The sequence below is a fragment of the Pungitius pungitius genome, chromosome 1 (genome assembly GCF_949316345.1).
Source record: "Pungitius pungitius chromosome 1, fPunPun2.1, whole genome shotgun sequence".
In the NCBI taxonomy this organism is placed as follows: domain Eukaryota; kingdom Metazoa; phylum Chordata; class Actinopteri; order Perciformes; family Gasterosteidae; genus Pungitius; species Pungitius pungitius.
Genome location: NC_084900.1, coordinates 2085288 through 2104004, shown reverse-complemented (window position 1 = coordinate 2104004; position 18717 = coordinate 2085288). Strand labels below are relative to the sequence as shown.

Below are 18717 nucleotides of genomic sequence, written 5' to 3'. Positions count from 1 at the left end.
TGAAAAATAAAATTAAAAAAAAACCTGAATGAAAGAAAAGTAAAGAAATGTTTCCCCAGCGATTATTGTGAACCATCATGTGAGTGCTTTAGGGTTAGAAGAACTAAGATTAAGTGTGTGTGTTTGTGCGTGTGTGACTTGGATGAGGGGGAAATTAGTTGATTTTAGCCTGTGATATAATACAGTTAATTTAACACCAAATGTCTGTGAATTTGTATATATGGCTAAAGGTTTACATCTATTAAGAAAAACACAAAGGTTTTTCAATCTCAAAATCTTGCAAGAAAAACTATTTCATTGATATTTATCCAAAATTATCCAGTGTTAAATCATTTTGTTGAAGTCAATGATGGTTTGAAGCGTTTGTTCTCAATTTTTAGACCTTTTCTAATCTTTATTGATACATCTCTGTAATCATTTTTAGATCTGAAGAAATGCACAAACCTTTTCCGAGGCACGTTGTAAAATGTATGAATGTATGAAGAATGTTTAATGCCAAATCACTCACGACGACTGCTCATGTCACATTTTCACCTGTTTCTTTCCGTCAGGTGGTTTGCAAACATTGATAATGTTTTTCCAGCTGCTGAATCACTCTCATGAAGGGGGAATTTATATGTCCTTTGTTTATGATTACAGCAGGTGAGCCAAACATTCCAGTACAGAATAGTCTGAGGCCCAAATCTGAGATACGTGCTTCAGCTCCACTTCCTCACCACATGTAATCAGATGAACAAAAGGTACAAAATGTACCAGAACATTGACATGATACGTTGAAGTAGCGAGGAGGAGCTAAATGGTAATTAGACAAGTGTGACTAATCCCTCTGCAAACAGGGAGTGTCGATGGGTATTTAAACCACGCTGCATGCTGCTCTCTACGCTTGTCTTAGGAGGACGATTGAGACACTCGCCATGACAACCCATCCAGGTAGGACGCCGATATTTCTATCAGGAGACACTGAATCAGAAAAACTTTCATTTATTACACATGTAAAACCCATTGATGTGGATATTTAGTTAGGTGATTAAAATGAGGGAATCCATTAAATCAGTTTATGCAAGAGGAGTGTGCAGCATGTACTGGTTGAATAATCTGGATGTATTAAAGAAATGTAAAAGGTTTTACTGCTAACTTTGTCTTTAAACCCTAGAAGAGCGGTCTAAGTTACTTTTAAACTCTAATTTATGAACAATTTGAATAGATAATGACCAAACAATCTCTGTTTGACTTCTATTTCTGGAAGAAAACATCTTAAATACCTAACATAGATTTTTAAGTAATACAATTTCTTTTCTTTTGCAGTTGCAAAGATGTCCCTCTCGGTTCCATTAGAGGAACAGTTCAAGTGCTGCATCTGTCTGGACATCTTCACCGACCCGACCTCCATCCCATGTGGTCATAACTTTTGTCTGGAGTGCATTGAGGGATTTTGGGATACTAAGAGAAAGACTGAGTGTCCTCTGTGCAAAGAGAAATTCAAAGAGAGACCACAACTGAGGATCAACCTGGTATTTGTTGAAATCATTGAGATCTACAAAAGGTTTGTTTCTAATTATTTCCTCTTGTGCTATTAAAGCAATGCAAAGTCAAACCAAAAATAGTTTGTATTTAACAAAATTTCATTTAAACCAAAAGGGGTCAAGAGGAGAGTTCAGACCTTGTGACGCCACCAGGAAGCAGGAAAAATTCCCTGAACCCACTTTGCGGGGCTGACCAAGTTCCCTGTGATGTTTGCTGCGGAGACAAGTCCCCATCGGTCAAGTCGTGTCCGACCTGCCTGCTGTCTTATTGCGAACTTCACCTCACGCCACACGAGAGGGATGCGGCGCTGCAGAAGCACCAGCTGATGGATACGGCCACCTTCATCACCAATCACCACTGCGGAGAACACAGGAAGCCGCTGACCAAGTTCTGCACCAGCGACCAGAAGCCTATTTGTGTGAAATGTTCGGAGAGGAGACACAAACACCACACCATAGTACCGATAGAGAAGGAGAGGAACAGGGTCAAGGTGAGACACCTGTTCTTTTAGGCATCACCTTCATGTGAATTCTGATACATTCTTTTCATGCAATCCGTCCCTTTACTTTAATAATGAATGTACACCGAAACACTCTTTTAACCTTTTGTAGACCTCTATAAAGAACAGGAAGGAAACCATCAAACAGATGATCCGGACCAGACGCAGTAAGATGGAACAGATCAAAAACTCTGTGGATCAAAGTAAAGTAAGTTCATAATAAAAAAAGGTCTAACTGGTCATGTTTGTCTATTTCTGTCCATAAAAACTAACTGTTTCCACTGTGTCAATGGACAGGAAATCACAGAGAGGCAGATCCAAGGCAGTGCTAAGTTCTACAGCTTCCTGATAACTGCCATAGAGAAGAACCAGGCCAGGCTTGTGGAGGAGCTGGAGCAGAAGCATCAAGAAGCCGAGAGGAAAGCCGTGGAGCTGTTGCAGGAGCTGCAGCAGGAAATCAGAGAGCTCCAGGCGAGGGGCATCGAGGTGAAGGAGCTGGAGAAAAGTCAGAGCCAGGTTCACCTCCTGCAGGTTAGACACACGAAGGTCCTCATCTCATTGCAGACTCAACGCCTCAACCATTCTAATCATGAGTAACCTGCGCATTTTCCCCCATTTTAGAGGTTGCCATCTCAAAGTCAACTCCCATCCACCAGAGAGTGGTCCGAGGTGTCGGTCTACTCTGATCACTGCATGGGGTCGGTGACCAGATTCTTCTCCGAGCTCATCGCTGTCTGCCAGGATCTATTAGTCAAACTGTCTGAAGATGGTTAGTAGTCTTTTTGGAAAAAAACACGGTCTATTCTTTAACTGCCAAAGATTGTTGTAAATGTCTGTGCATGAAAATCAACTTTTTCTTTTCTCTTTTTGCAGAAGTAGATAAGCTGAATGAATATGCAGGTATGCTCACAGCCACATTTCTATTTATTTCTCATTAAGCTTCTTTAATCTTAATTAGTTTCTCTCCTTATGACCCAGCTCACGTTTTTTCTTCTTTGTTTCTACAGTCGATGTCACTCTGGACCCTGAGACTGCTTCAGGTTGGCTCGCCCTTTCTCCAGACAGAAAGAAGGTATTGTCCGATTAGACTTTTTATTGTGACAGCTAGTACTAATTACTAAGCTTTTCCTCATAAAACATTACATGCAGATTTAAATCTTACTGCATTACAGTTGTAAACTACATATATTCTCATAGTTCTCAAAATAATGATAAGATGCTTTCTATTATGAAGTAATGAGGCTAGTTATCAACTGTTGGAGTTAGGCGAATGTTTAATATGATGAAGACGATGAAAATAACTTTTATCCTTTGGATCCACAGGTGTCTGTCGGCAGCCAGAAGAATAATTTAGTCCTGGACAATCCTCGGCGGTTCGACTCCTGCGTCTGTGTTTTGGGGAAACAAAGCTTTGCTACCGGAAGGCGCTACTGGGTTGTTCAGGTAAGGAGCTCAGAATGAGGAAAACACGCTTCATCAGCCATCAGCCTACAGTGAGTCAATGAAAAGCCGAGAGTTTAATGCATGTACGTCTGATGTGTGTTTCAGGTCGGAAACAAAACAGACTGGGACCTCGGCGTGGCCCGGGAGTCCATCAACAGGAAGGGGGCCATCGAGGTGCGTCCCGACAGCGGTTACTGGGCCATCTGCCGGCGAAAAGGCAGCAGCCTCAGCGCCTGCGCCGGCCCCTCCGTCAAGCTCCGCCTCCAAGAAACGCCCCAGAAAGTGGGCGTGTTCCTGGACTACGAGGAAGGCTCCGTGTCCTTCTACGACGCAGAAGCAAAGACCCACATTTACACCTACAGCGGGTGTGACTTCAATGAGCCTCTCAACCCGTACTTCAACCCCTGTGTTAAAAACGAGGGAAACGTCGCCCCGTTGATCATTTGTCCTCTGGAGGAAGGAGTCCACTGAGTTCCCTGTGTGACTTGTTATGAGAAACCGGACAATTAAGGTGGACATTATGAGCGATGTGAATGAATGCGACGGTGCAACATCTTGCAAGGAGACCCAATGCTGTTTAAATGCACATACGGGGACTATTCGTCTATTGCCTACTGAAATGCAACACACAACTTTTGGTGGCTAATACTATTTTGTGCTGATAGGCAACTATTTATTTACTATTTATAGTTTCGCTGGTAACCCTATTATAAAAGCAATAAGGTACTTGTATTTATCTGTCACTGGCCTGCAACAGGCTGCTAAAAAAAGGAGGCAGAAATGTTCACACTGTATCTGACTGCATGAATTGTTTTCTCTTCTTACTTTCAGTCAGCTCTATTACTCAATTGATACTAGAGTCATGTGTGAATAATTATATTTATATATCATGTATTTGTACATAAGAAAAGCCTCAAAAGTTACATGAACTGTTAAATGCTGATATGTATTATAAATGGGTAATTTGAGACACTAATTGTTTAACTGCAAATAAAAGTTATATTTTGAATTATATATAAAAATTTGTAAAATTGTCTTTTTAAGGGATGCATTGTGACCCTTCTGTCCATCAATAAGTAAGGTTACTGTGGTTGGTGTTGAGGTTGTTTTGATGTCCTTAATTTGTTTTCGATAACATACACCTCCGTTTCATGATAGTCCACCTTTCCTACAGAACATCAAATTAATACAACACTCTTCCACGCTGTCACGGTCCAAAACCAATTTGCCTCCCCACAAACACCAACACCTGTGGCAGGTAATCCTGCTGATTATATCAACATTGCGTCTTAATTGAAACTTAGCTTAACATAGGTTAACAATGACAAATATTAATATAAACAATAACAAAATAGGTTGATTAACTATTTTTGTAATATTTTGTTTTCTTCTTTGTTATTTTTTAATTCATATATATTGTGATATAATATTGATAAATGTTTCAAATACAAAATATGTTGAGCATGCAAATAAATCACTTAACACGAATTAAGTTTCATTTCATGTGCACCAAAGTATTACACTAACTCTTTCATGCACAGTTCCTTGTTAACAGTCAAATTAGAATCTTTGGAAGCAACAATGTATTTGGAGTTGAGAGAGGACATCGTCTCAGACCTCTGTATGTGAGAAAAGATGAATGTAAAGAAATACGTTAAAGCTAAAACCTCCCTAGAGAATGGCCGGGGGGTTCAGAGCGTTTCATTTTCTTTGCTCCACATGAATCAGATTGCTTTGCACACTAAAACCTTGTGTCCAGGGCCTCAGGCCCCCGGCATTAGAGATTAAGTTGATAATTAAAGGACTATTTCTAAAAAGTGTTGCAACAACACAACATGGTTGAATTGATTCCGGTGTGAGTAATTTCACTCAGATATGATGACACAACATGAACACAGTGTTCATTGTGCTGTTCTTGAAACCTGATTGTATTCAGGAATTTTTGTGACATGAATGTCATTCAAAGGACAAAGGTAAATCAAGTGCTATAAGGAAGAGTTTGAGTTTCTCGTAATTCACTTGCATATTATTTTTTTGTAGAACACTTTGTTGATAATACTGGACTTTCACTTGGCTGGTTTAACAGTTGATTAATAGAAATTGAATTCTGTAAATAGGTTCATTATTCCTAAAGAATGAATCCTGTTGTTTTTTGAGCTTTGAATCATCTTAGACCGTGTAATTGTGGAAAATAACTGCAAACTTATGTGACCATAGGGTTCGGCATCTAACCAAAGACTAATTATTTCTGGCACGATGACTCAAACCTAGAAAATAACTTGGAGCTTGACGCTATGAAGACGGTGGAGATGGTAATGGATTTAAGGAAGAACCCATCACAACCGTCCCCCATCACCCCGTGTGACTCCCCCGTCTTCGCTGTGGACTCCTTCTGTTTCCTGGCCTCCATCATATCCCAGGACATCAAGTGGGAGGTGAACATCAGCTTCATCGCCCAGAAGGCTCAGCAGAGGCTGTTCCTCCTAAGGCACCTGAGGACATTCTACCCGTCAAAGATACTCATTGTGCGCTTATGTACCACCATTATTACTGTCATGACCCTGGCTTCCTCTTCCCTCCTTGTCCCCTGTCTCCCTCTTGTGGTACTCTCAGGCAAACACCCCCTGCCCTTGCTCTCTCTCTCCCCTCATTATCCCTCACAGCTGATTCCCCTCTCGTCCTCATCATTGTCTCACCTGAAACCTCTTCCACCTGATTTTGCCTGCTTCTTATTCCCTCCCTCTAGCCTTGTCTTGTTGTCGGATTATTCCATGAACGTAGACACACGCGTCAACACTCTCGTCCTGTCTTGTCCTGCACCTCCACCGTCCGCGTATTAGTGTCTGTGCCTTTCCACAGAGTGCCCGACCGGCGCGCGCCCCCGGCAGCTCATCTGCTTTCACCTCTCCGCTGGACCCGGCTGGTGAGGAGCACCCCGGGATCCCCGAACGCTGTCCTCACGGGAGTAATCCTTATGCCCCTAAGTTCCAGGTTTCTACTGTCTGCTTCTGTTATGTTTCCGGCTAACGCCAGAGGACTTTGAGATTATTCGTTATTGAGGACTGTTTTTCTTTTTTGATCATTAAAAGACTCTCAACTGCATCTCGCTCCTGGTTCCCCATCATTCCACCATAACAATTACGTCCATTCTTTGCCCCTCCATCACCGTCTGGTACGCTGCAGCCACAGCCAAGGACAGGCAGGCTGCAGCGTATCAATCGCTCTGCAGAGAGTGTGATTTGCTGCAATGTGCCTTCCCTCCAGGTCTTGTGCCCTTCTAGGTCCCTGAAGCAAGCTAGAAACATTGTACCCAACCTTCTCACCCTGGAAAAGAACAGTTTGTGTCTCTTCCATCTGGCAGGAAGCTGAGGTCCATCAGGAACAAGACCTCACATCACACGAACAGTTTTATCCTGCCGGCGGTCAGGCTCATCAACAGAGCCCAGGTCCCCCCATATCGCTTCACATTCCATATGTAATAACACTGCATCCTTTACACATATGCTCACAATACAGTTGTGTAAGATTCACTAAAGTAATGGATATGAAAAGAAATAAAACTCAATTAACACAACATTTTGTCAAAGATCCCCCTCGAAATATTTTAATTAATTATTTAATTAGCTTTGTTCGAACCATCACATTTTATCAGGTTCAATTATGAGTAGTAGAATAGAGCAGCTTAGTTTTACACAATAACAAATTTTACTCTGGATGATATACTTTAAACTAGCTCGTAGACAAACTACAAAATAAGGTGGTTCTCACACGCCACAGGGATCCTTTATTGTAATATATTACAGTGTAACACTGACTGGAGCGGAGAGAAACTACCTGTTAGCTCATCCTCGTTAGATTTAGGTCACTTGCGAACATTTTAATAGCTCACTATGTTTTTTGGCACAGTCCACTAGAACATAATACAATTAAAAACAATATCTAAGTGATCAGTTGATGGCATTTACATGTTGACTTGCAGCTGTAACAGGACATTTTACTATGATGACAAATAAATGTGCGTTTGTGTGTGTGTGAAAAAAAAATGTAGAAAAAACCTGACGGAAAGAAAAGGAAAGAAATGTTTTACCATTCTGAACCATTATGTGAGCGCTTTAGGGTTAGAACCAGTGTTGCCACAGTTACTTTGAAAGTAACTTAGTTACGTAACGGATTACCTGATTTTAAAAGTAACTACGTTAGATTAGAAGTTACTTTATTAGTTACTTTCAGCAGCTGTGTGACAACACACGCGCCGCCTCAACATAAAAATGACAACTGGTTATGCCAACACTCACTTTATTTAGTCAAGTAAAGCTCAATATTTCCGTGTTACTTGGTACATGTTGTGATTTAACAATTCATTTGAACAAGCGGATCTACTTCTTTGTTGCCAGTGGGAAGGAAGTGAATGCCAGCTGGTTTTAAAGAACACAAAGAAACCGGTCACACAACACTCCTTCCTGCAAAAGTACAATGCAGTTACTCACTATTAGAATTTGTATTGCATTGTACTATCGGTGTACTAGTACAGTATGTACTAAGTAATGTAACTTACAATAACAACATGATATCATCATTAAGAGCTTTATACTAAAAAAAGAACCCTATACATTGACGATAATTTACGTCTCTGTAGCCTTTTTATTAGGCCACTATTACAGTGTACAATATGACCAACGTTGGGGCAGAATGTGTCGAGCTGCATATTGTGAGTCTCTCATGAACTCAAAGTGACCTTTCTTCAACTACTTGTGATGAAGCCTAGTTCCTGAGGGCATCTTGTCTTAGCAGATGGAACCCATAGATCCCTTGACTGATCTGCAGGACAAACTCTCTCAGCTGCACGTGCCCGACTCCACCTGCAAGTGGATCACTGACTTCCTGTCTGACAGGAAGCAGCACGTGAAGCTGGGGAAACACGTCTCTGCCTCTCGGTCCATCAGCACTGGTTCCCCCCAAGCCTGCGTTTTTTCCCCTCTGCTCTTCTCCCTGTACACAAACAACTGCACCTCCAGTCACCAGTCCGTCAAACTCCTAAAGTTTGCTGATGACACCACCCTCATTGGACTGATCTCTAGTAGGGACGAGTCCGCCTACAGGCAGGAGTCTGATCACCTGATGATGTGGTGCAGCAAGAACAACCTGGAGCTTATCGCCGACAGTGGAGATGGTCGTGAACTTCAGGAAGAACGCAGCCCCACCTTCCCCCCTCACCTTGTGTGACTCCTCCGTCACCACTGTGGACTCCTTCCGTTTCCTGGGCTCCATCATCACCCAGGACCTCAAGTGGGAGCTGAACATCAGCTCCATCACGAAAAAGGCTTAGCAGAGGATCTTCTTCCTGAGGCAGCTGAAGAAATTCAACCTTCCAAAGACGATGATGGTGCACTTCTACACGGCCATCATCGAGTCCATCCTCTGCTCCTCCATCACCGTGTGGTACGCTGCAGCCACAACCGAGGACAAGGGCAGGTTGCAGCGTGTCATCCGCTCTGCAGAGAGGGTGATTGGCTGCAATTTCCATGTATGTCTAACATATTATGGCAATAAACGATTCCTGATTCACAATCCCTATCCTGTTCTATTATCTGTGTTTCAAATGTTTATTGACTGGGCATTATTAAGGGAGCGTGAGGGGTGTCGCTTTACGTCATCTGGGTTTTTTCCTTACATTCCTCTGTCCTGGGGGCTTGTGCAGATACAACACAGGTCCTGCTTCGAAGTGCATAAAACTCTTGTTCTCCCTTCTCCTCTTGGTCAGATCTTCCTGCTCCTATGAGGGAGATGGAACAATCTTTCCCATTTCAGCTGAATTGAGTCATTTGACTTCTGTCTGTACTTACGGCTTGTGTTGATGATTTCTGTATTCTAAATCATTTTTCTATATTCAATTTAGTAATAAATACCTAATCACAAAGCAAGTTCATGATACTTTTGGTTTCTCACAAGGCTTCAATCCACAAATTTCCACCATAACCAACAAACAAGCAAACATCTGGTGGTTTCATGCACGTTTGAGTGATGACCTACATCTTTTAATCTGATGACCCAAAAATGACCTCAACAGCCTAAGCGCCATACACCACGCTGCACCTCTAATTAAAGATATCAGAAACACGTTACTAACACAAACACGGCTAGTCCTATCCCACGTAAAAACCCACGTGGTCCATCACGCCACACAAACAGTTTCTTTTCGTCGGCAGTCGGGCTCATCAACAGAGCAAATACACTTAATGACTTGCACATGCACTCACAATACAGTTATGTACACTACGGTTATCTGTTGCCTGTACACTTTATTTTACTTTTTTATTTCTATTCTAAATCCTTGCAGTGCATATTCTTCTATATGTTATAGGTATGTATATTTAATTGTAAACCAAACATGTCATATTTTCTGCTATGGGTAATTGTTGTGGTTTCCGAAGTCATTGTCTTATTGTCCAATGCTATTCACTGACTGCCATGTCATATTCCTTGTACATCTATCATGACATTTGTTACCTGACTTCAACATCACACCCAAAGGTTAACACAGCGAAGAAGATTCACTAAAGTACTGGTATTATTTAATTAGCTGTGTTTGAACCATCACATTTTATCAGGTCGTATTATGAGTAGTAGAATAGAGGAGCTTAGTTTTACACAATTACAAAATTTACTCTGGATAATATACTTTAAACTAGAAAATGCATTTCCTGCTGAAAATGCGTTGGAATGCTAAAAGCTGAAATTAATTTCAAAAAGTTGCTTAAAGTACAGAAATGAAACAAGCTGAAATTATTCCAAACATTGCTGAAAGAATAGAAAAAGCTGAAATACATTTAAAAATTGCTGAAAATACAGATATGAGAAAAGCTGAAATGAATTTGAAAGAATTGCGAAAAAAACGAAATGGGAGAAGCTTCTATGAATTTGAAAACACAAAAATAATAAAAGCTGAAATTAATTTAAACATTGCTGAAATAATAGAAATAGGAAAAGCTGAGAATTAAAAAATACATTTTGTAGTAATATAAGGTTTAGTACTATAGTTGTAATTGTGGTACTAGCAGCAGTAGAATAAGTAAGTACTCGTTTCACTAGTATTTGAAAGCAATTGTGGTGTACCTATTGTTGAGGTATAGATAATCATTGAGGCTTTTCTTTTGAAATAATTGAATTGGGTGGGGGCGGGGTTGGGAGACAGAATGTTTGTTATTCAAAGCAAATGGACTTGGTAAAATAGATTTATACAGCGCTCTTCTAGTCTTCTGACCACTCAAAGCGCCTTAACACTACATAACATCATTCACCCATTCACACACCAATGACAGGACCTACCATACACAGTGGCACCTGCCCAACCAGTAACTAACATTCACACACACTGTCGTCACAGCTAGAGGAACAGACCGCCAAACCCTCTGATTGGAGGACGGCCGCGCTGCCCACTCACCCACAGTCGCCCTAAGCTAAGAAAACTAAAGTTATTAATTGATGGGCCTCATCAAACATTACAGTAAAAATTCCCTCCATTGGGGTTGAAATACTAGTAGTACTAGTAATATTAGTAGTAGTAAAAGTCATTTAGTAATAATACCAGTTGAAATAATACTAGAAGTACTAGAAATATTAGTAGTGGTTGTAGTACTATTTGAAAGCGCAATACGTATTCAACAAAACAGCTGAATCCTAAGCTTCATGTTTAAATAACATAATCATTGCAGCTTTTATTTTGAAATGATGGTGAGTGGGTGGGGGGGTTGAGAGACAGAATATATTAATAGGCCTCATCAAACATTACAGTAAGAACTCCCTCCATGGGGGTTTGAAATGATGAGAGAAGGTGGAGAGAAGGAGGTCATGTCAGGCTGCACTAATCAGCTAATAAGGATCAGCTGTGAGTCACAGAAAGAGCCCCAGCTCGTTGGCGCGGCAACGGAGCAGCTGCTGTTAGCCCACAGACAGTTACTGAGAACCCACACCTCAAACAAATGCTTCCTGGAGCAAAACTATTTGGAGTAGCCAAAAAATAATTACATTTTGAGCGACACAAGACTCTACCGAACGTTTGAGTGTAGTTTTTATGTCTTTATGTCTTTTAAAACTGCTCTACCAGCAGTTTACAAAACATGGACCCTCTCTTGTCTTCCGACTTTGCCCGCACTCTAGCGCTCACTCTAAATTCGAAAAGGACCCCAAAACTAGTGAAACATAATGAGTGATTATGAAAAAACTATAATAGATAACAAGCTGTTTTTTTAGGAAATTGTTAAGACTTGTGTCTACATTTTAAAGTTTAAATGGTGTCTCTAGCTGAAAGATTGGAAAAGCTGAAAAAGTTGAAAGTTGAACAAGTTTTGAAAGGATTTGAAAATTTAATCCATTGGAAACCATGTTAAAAAGGTTGATGTTTTTAATTTATATTAATTCAATTATAAGAGCTGAAAAGCTGAAAAGTCATAGCACCCCTCTCCTGAAGGAGCTGAACATTTTAATATTTGAATGGTCTTAATAGCTGAAAGTGTGAAGGAGTTGAAAGGTGCGGCGGAAGAAATAGAATAACTAGAAAATGCATTTCCTGCTGAAAATGCGTTGGAATGCAAAAAGCTGCTTAAAGTACAGAAATGAAACAAGCTGAAATTATTCTAAATATTGCTGAAAGAATAGAAAAAGCTGAAATACATTTTAAAATGGCTGAAAATACAGAAATGAGTAAAGCTGAAATGAACTTGAAACAATTGCAAAAAAACTGAAATGGGAGAAGCTTCTATGAATTTGAAATCACAGAAATAAAAGCTGGAATTAATTTCAAAAAGTTGCTTAAAATGCAACAAGCTGAAATTATTCTAAACATTGCTGAAAGAATAGAAAAAGCTGAAATACATGAATGAGAAAAGCTGAAATGAACTTGAAAGAATATCAAAAAAACAGAAATGGGAGAAGCTTCTATGAATTTGATATCACAGAAATAATAAAAGCTGAAATTATTCTAAACATTGCTGAAATAAAAAAGGCTGAAATACATTTAAAAATTGCTAAAAATACAGAAATGAGAAAAGCTGAAACGAACTTGAAAGAATTGGAAAAAAAAGAAATGGGGGAAGCTTCTATGAATTTGACAAAATACAGAACTAATAAAAGCTTAAATTACTTCTAAACATTGCTGAATCTTTTTCATTCAAACTTAATGAACTTGTACACCGCTTTGCTAGTCTTCTGACAACTCAAAGAGCTTTAATACTAGATGACATCTCTCACTCATTAATACACTGATGACACAACCTACCATACACAGTGGCACCTGCCCATGTGCACAGAATAAACAAGACAGGAGAAGATCCTGGCAACAAGTCAAAATAAAATATAAAAACATTTTGCATGGTTGGTGAGTGCCTCAAAAGTTTGCAAATAGTGTAGAAATTACTGAAAGCTTCGTGGCGGTCCCATCAGAAACGCCCCTGGATACTTCCGGATAAGTTAACCGTCATGTCTTGATGATGTCATAAAGATGCGCGGTTTTGTGAAATAAACATGGACGCATACAGCGCCAATGACTAATACAAGTACTACGTGTTTCACTTGGACAATTAAATGTTAGTGGACACACACAAATACTACAGCCCCCATCTCGATTACAATTGTTCACTCCTCAGTGCGCAGTTTCGCCCACCAGCGAACCCCCTCCTCCCCCCTAACCCCGGCTGGTCTACCGTAACTTTTGACGTGCTTATTAACTGACGGACCTTCTTGCGGTCCGATGAAGGTTATTAATAGTATATTAAGTTGACGCTCTGTTGTGTAAAATAAAGACCAAACGATCTCCTGTCATTCGCGTAAGAAAACAAACTCACGTGTCTGCAGCTCAATCACCGAAGGAACAACGTCACGCCACTCCCCGTAACTTTTGACGTGCTTATTAACCTACGGACCTTCTTGCGGTCCGCGAAAAGGTTATTAATAGTATCACTCGCGTAAGAAAATAAACTCACGTGCCTGCAGCTTAATGACAACACCGAATGAACAACGTCACACCCACGGTTTATGTCTCCAGCGGGGAGTAGCCTTGTTAGCAGTATAGCTAGCTAGCAATCTAGTACTTATGGCTCTCACATGTCTCAAATATCTTACGGTCCAGCCTCCACATTACTTACGGTCTGCTCATCCCGGGTCTCCGTCCCAACTCACGACACGCACGTCCATACGTACAGTTATCTAACCACGGTTAAACCTGCACGTCCCTGAGCTACGTCTTTATGGCCATAGATCAACAGCTGGTCGCTAATTAGCTCACGGCGAAGAGAGTGAAGAGATTTAGACAAAATCCACACCTCAAACAAATGCTTCCTGGAGCAAAACTATATGGGGTAGCCAAAAAATAATGACATTTTGAGAGACCCAAGACCCTATCAAACGCATGAGTGTAGTTTTTATGTCTCTGTGTGTTTTAAAACTGCTCAAACAGCCGTTTACAAAAAGTGTACCGGCTGTGTTTTTTTTTTTTAAATGTCGGCAGATTTGTATGGAAGCTTATGGGGCTCGGGGCAGACTTTGTCTCACAATCGGGCTCCTCACGCAAAAAGTAAATGACTCTGAGATTTCAAACTTATACGAGTCCAACCAGCACAAGCACGGCTAATGTTTTCTTTTTAAATGAAGGCTGAAAAGTGAATATTGTGGCCGTAAAGATAAAAGTGCCTCTTTTTTTTTTACTGAATCCTGACAAGGCGCTCACTCTAAATCGCGGGACCATCCGGAAAACTCCACTCTAAATTCGAAAGAAACCCCAAAACTACTGAAACATAATTAGTGGTTATGAAAAAAGTATAATAGATATCAACAAGCTGTTTTTTTAATAAAATTGTTAAGACTTGTGTCAACATTTTAAAGTTTAAATGGTGTCTCTAGCTGAAAGATTGGAAAAGCTGAAAAAGTTGAAAGTTGAAGAAGTTTTGAAAGGATTTGAAAAGTTAATCCATTAGGAAACCATGTTAAAAAGGTTGAAGATATTAATTTATATTAATTCAATTATAAGAGCTAAAAAGCTGAAAAGTCATAGCACCCCTCCCCTGAATGAGCTGAACATTTTAATATTTGAATGGTCTTAATAGCTGAAAGTGTGAAGGAGTTGAAAGGTGCGGCGGAAGAAATAGTAGAATAAGGCGGAACTAGAAAATGCATTTCCTGCTGAAAATGCGTTGGAATGCAAAAAGCTGAAGTTAATTTCAAGAAGTTGCTTAAAGTACAGAAATGAAACAAGCTGAAATTATTCTAAATATTGCTGAAAGAATAGAAAAAGCTGAAATACATTTTAAAATGGCTGAAAATACAGAAATGAGTAAAGCTGAAATGAACTTGAAACAATTGCAAAAAAACTGAAATGGGAGAAGCTTCTATGAATTTGAAATCACAGAAATAATAAAAGCTGGAATTAATTTCAAAAAGTTGCTTAAAATGCAACAAGCTGAAATTATTCTAAACATTGCTGAAAGAATAGAAAAAGCTGAAATACATAAATGAGAAAAGCTGAAATGAACTTGAAAGAATATCAAAAAAACAGAAATGGGAGAAGCTTCTATGAATTTGATATCACAGAAATAATAAAAGCTGAAATTATTCTAAACATTGCTGAAATAAAAAAGGCTGAAATACATTTAAAAATTGCTGAAAATACAGAAATGAGAAAAGCTGAAACGAACTTGAAACAATTGCAAAAAAACTGAAATGGGAGAAGCTTCTATGAATTTGACAAAATACAGAACTAATAAAAGCTTAAATTACTTCTAAACATTGCTGAATCTTTTTCATTCAAACTTAATGAACTTGTACACCGCTTTGCTAGTCTTCTGACAACTCAAAGCGCTTTAATACTAGATGACATCTCTCACCCATTAATACACTGATGACACAACCTACCATACACAGTGGCACCTGCCCATGTGCACAGAATAAACAAGACAGGAGAAGATCCTGGCAACAAGTCAAAATAAAATATAAAAACATTTTGCATGGTTGGTGAGTGCCTCAAAAGTTTGCAAATAGTGTAGAAATTACTGAAAGCTTCGTGGCGGTGCCATCAAAAACGCTCCTGGATACTTCCGGATAAGTTAACCGTCATGTCTTGATGATGTCATAAAGATGCGCGGTTTTGTGAAATAAACATGGACGCTTACAGCGCCAATGACTAATACAAGTACTACGTGTTTCACTTGGACAATTACATGTTAGTGGACACACACAAATACTACAGCCCCCATCTCGATTACAATTGTTCACTCCTCAGTGCGCAGTTTCGCCCACCAGCGGACCCCCTCCTCCCCCCTAACCCCGGCTGGTCCACCGTAACTTTTGACGTGCTTATTAACTGACGGACCTTCTTGCGGTCCGATGAAGGTTATTAATAGTATATTAAGTTGACGCTTTGTTGCGTAAAATAAAGACCAAACGATCTCCTGTCATTCGCGTAAGAAAACAAACTCACGTATCTGCAGCTCAATCCACGAAGGAACAACGTCACGCCACTCCCCGTAACTTTTGACGTGCTTATTAACCTACGACCTTCTTGCGGTCCGCGAAAAGGTTATTAATAGTATCACTCGCGTAAGAAAATAAACTCACGTGCCTGCAGCTTAATGACAACACCGAAGGAACAACGTCACACCCACGGTTTAAGTCTCCAGCGGGGAGTAGCCTCGTTAGCAGTATAGCTAGCTAGCACTCTATTACTTATGGCTCTCACATGTCTCAAATATCTTACGGTCCAGCCTCCACATTACTTACGGTCTGCTCATCCCGGGTCTCCGTCCCAACTCACGACACGCACGTCCATACGTACCGTTATCTAACCACGGTTAAACCTGCACGTCCCTGAGCTACGTCTTTATGGGCATCGATCAACAGCTGGTCGCTAATTAGCTCACGGCGAAGAGAGTGAAGAGATTTAGACAAAATCCACACCTCAAACAAATGCTTCTAGGAGCAAAACTATATGGGGTAGCCAAAAAATTATGACATTTTGAGAGACCCAAGACCCTACCAAAAGCATTAGTGTAGTTTTTATGTCTCTATGTGTTTTAAAACGGCTCAAACAGCCGTTTACAAAAAGTGTACCGGCTGTGTTTTTTTTTTTTTAAATGTCGCCAGATTTGTATGGAAGCTTATGGGGCTCGGGGCAGACTTTGTCTCACAATCAGGCTCCTCACGCAAAAAGTAAATAACTCTGAGATTCCAAACTTATACGAGTCCAACCAGCACAAGCACGGCTAATGTTTTCTTTTTAAATGAAGGCTGAAAAGTGAATATTGTGGCCGTAAAGATAAAAGTGCCTCTTTTTTTTTTACTGAATCCTGACACGGCGCTCACTCTAAATCGCGGGACAATCCGGAAAACTCCACTCTAAATTCTAAAGAAACCCCAAAACTACTGAAACATAATTAGTGATTATGAAAAAACTATAATAGATATCAACAAGCTGTTTTTTTAATGAAATTGTTAAGACTTGTGGCAACATTTTAAAGTTTAAATGGTGTCTCTAGCTGAAAGATTGGAAAAGCTGAAAAAGTTGAAAGTTGAAGAAGTTTTGAAAGGATTTGAAAATTTAATCCATTAGGAAACCATGTTAAAAAGGTTGAAGATATTAATTTATATTAATTCAATTATAAGAGCTAAAAAGCTGAAAAGTCATAGCACCCCTCCCCTGAATGAGCTGAACATTTTAATATTTGAATGGTCTTAATAGCTGAAAGTGTGAAGGAGTTGAAAGGTGCGGCGGAAGAAATAGAAGAATAATAATATGAAGAAGATGAATAAGGCGGAATAAAGATTAGAAGAACAATACTTGGAATGCTTGAAGCATTCCAACTAACTAGAAAATGCATTTCCTGCTGAAAATGCGTTGGAATGCAAGCTGAAAATAATTTCAAAAAGTTGCTTAAAGTACAGAAATGAAACCAGCTGAAATTATTCTAAACATTGCTGAAAGAATAGAAAAAGCTGAAATGCACTTAAAAATGGCTGAAAATACAGAAATGAGAAAAGCTGAAATGAACTTGAAAGAATTGGAAAAAACAGAAATGGGGGAAGCTTCTATGAATTTGATAAAATACAGAACTAATATAAGCTTAAATTACTTCTAAACATTGCTGAAAGAATAGAAAAAGCTGAAATACATTTAAAAATGGCTGAAAATACAGAAATGAGAAAAGCTGAAATGAACTTGAAACAATTGCAAAAAAACTGAAATGGGAGAAGCTTCTATGAATTTGTAATCACAGACATAAAAGCTGAAATTAATTTTAAAAAGTTGCTTAAACTGCGACAAGCTGAAATTATTCAAAACATTGCTGAAAGAATAGAAAAAGCTGAAGTACATTTGAAAAGCTGAAATGAACTTGAAAGAATTGGAAAAAACAGAAATGGGGGAAGCTTCTATGAATTTGACAAAATACAGAACTAATAAAAGCTTAAATTACTTCTAAACATTGCTGAATCTTTTTCATTCAAACTAAATGAACTTGGTAAATGGACGTGTACACCGCTTTGCTAGGTTTCTGACTACTCAAAGCGCTTTGTTAGTCTTCTGACTACTCAAAGCGCTTTAATACTAGATGACATCTCTCACCCATTAATACATTGATGTCACAACCTACCATACACAGTGGCACCTGCCCATTTGCACAGAATAAACAAGACAGGAGAAGATCCTGGCAACAAGTCAAAATAAAATATAAAAATCTTTTTGCAAATAGTGTAGAAATTACCAAGAGCTTTGTGGCGGTCCCATCAAAAACGCCCCTGGATACTTCCGGATAGGTTAACAGTCATGTCTTGATGATGTCATAGAGATGCGCGGTTTTGTGAAATAAAGATGGACGCATACAGCCCCAATGACTAAAATAAGTACTAAGTGTTACACTTGGACTATTAAATGTTAGTGGACACACACAAATACTACAGCCCCCATCTCGATTACAATTGTTCACTCCTCAGTGCGCAGTTTCGCCCACCAGCGGACCCCCTCCTCCCCCCCTAACCCCGGCTGGTCCACCGTAACTTTTGACTTGCTTATTAACTGACGGACCTTCTTGCGGTCCGATGAAGGTTATTAATAGTATATTAGGTTGACGCTTTGTTGCGTAAAATAAAGACCAAACGATCTCCTGTCATTCGCGTAAGAAAACAAACTCACGTGTCTGCAGCTCAATCACCGAAGGAACAACGTCACGCCACTCCCCGTAACTTTTGACGTGCTTATTAACCTACGGACC

General features: G+C 39.7%; 1 protein-coding gene across 1 annotated transcript; it reads left to right on the top strand.

Annotated features, from left to right (window-relative positions):
- Positions 1–893: 893 nt before the first annotated feature.
- Positions 894–4473, top strand: LOC119223080 (E3 ubiquitin-protein ligase TRIM21-like). Its single transcript, XM_037480188.2, has 10 exons — positions 894–930; positions 1306–1543; positions 1639–2014; positions 2136–2231; positions 2321–2554; positions 2645–2792; positions 2897–2923; positions 3031–3095; positions 3347–3466; positions 3572–4473. Exons 1-10 carry the CDS (start codon positions 915–917, stop codon positions 3935–3937), a joined length of 1686 nt encoding a protein of 561 aa, XP_037336085.2. The 5' UTR covers positions 894–914; the 3' UTR covers positions 3938–4473.
- Positions 4474–18717: the final 14244 nt, after the last annotated feature.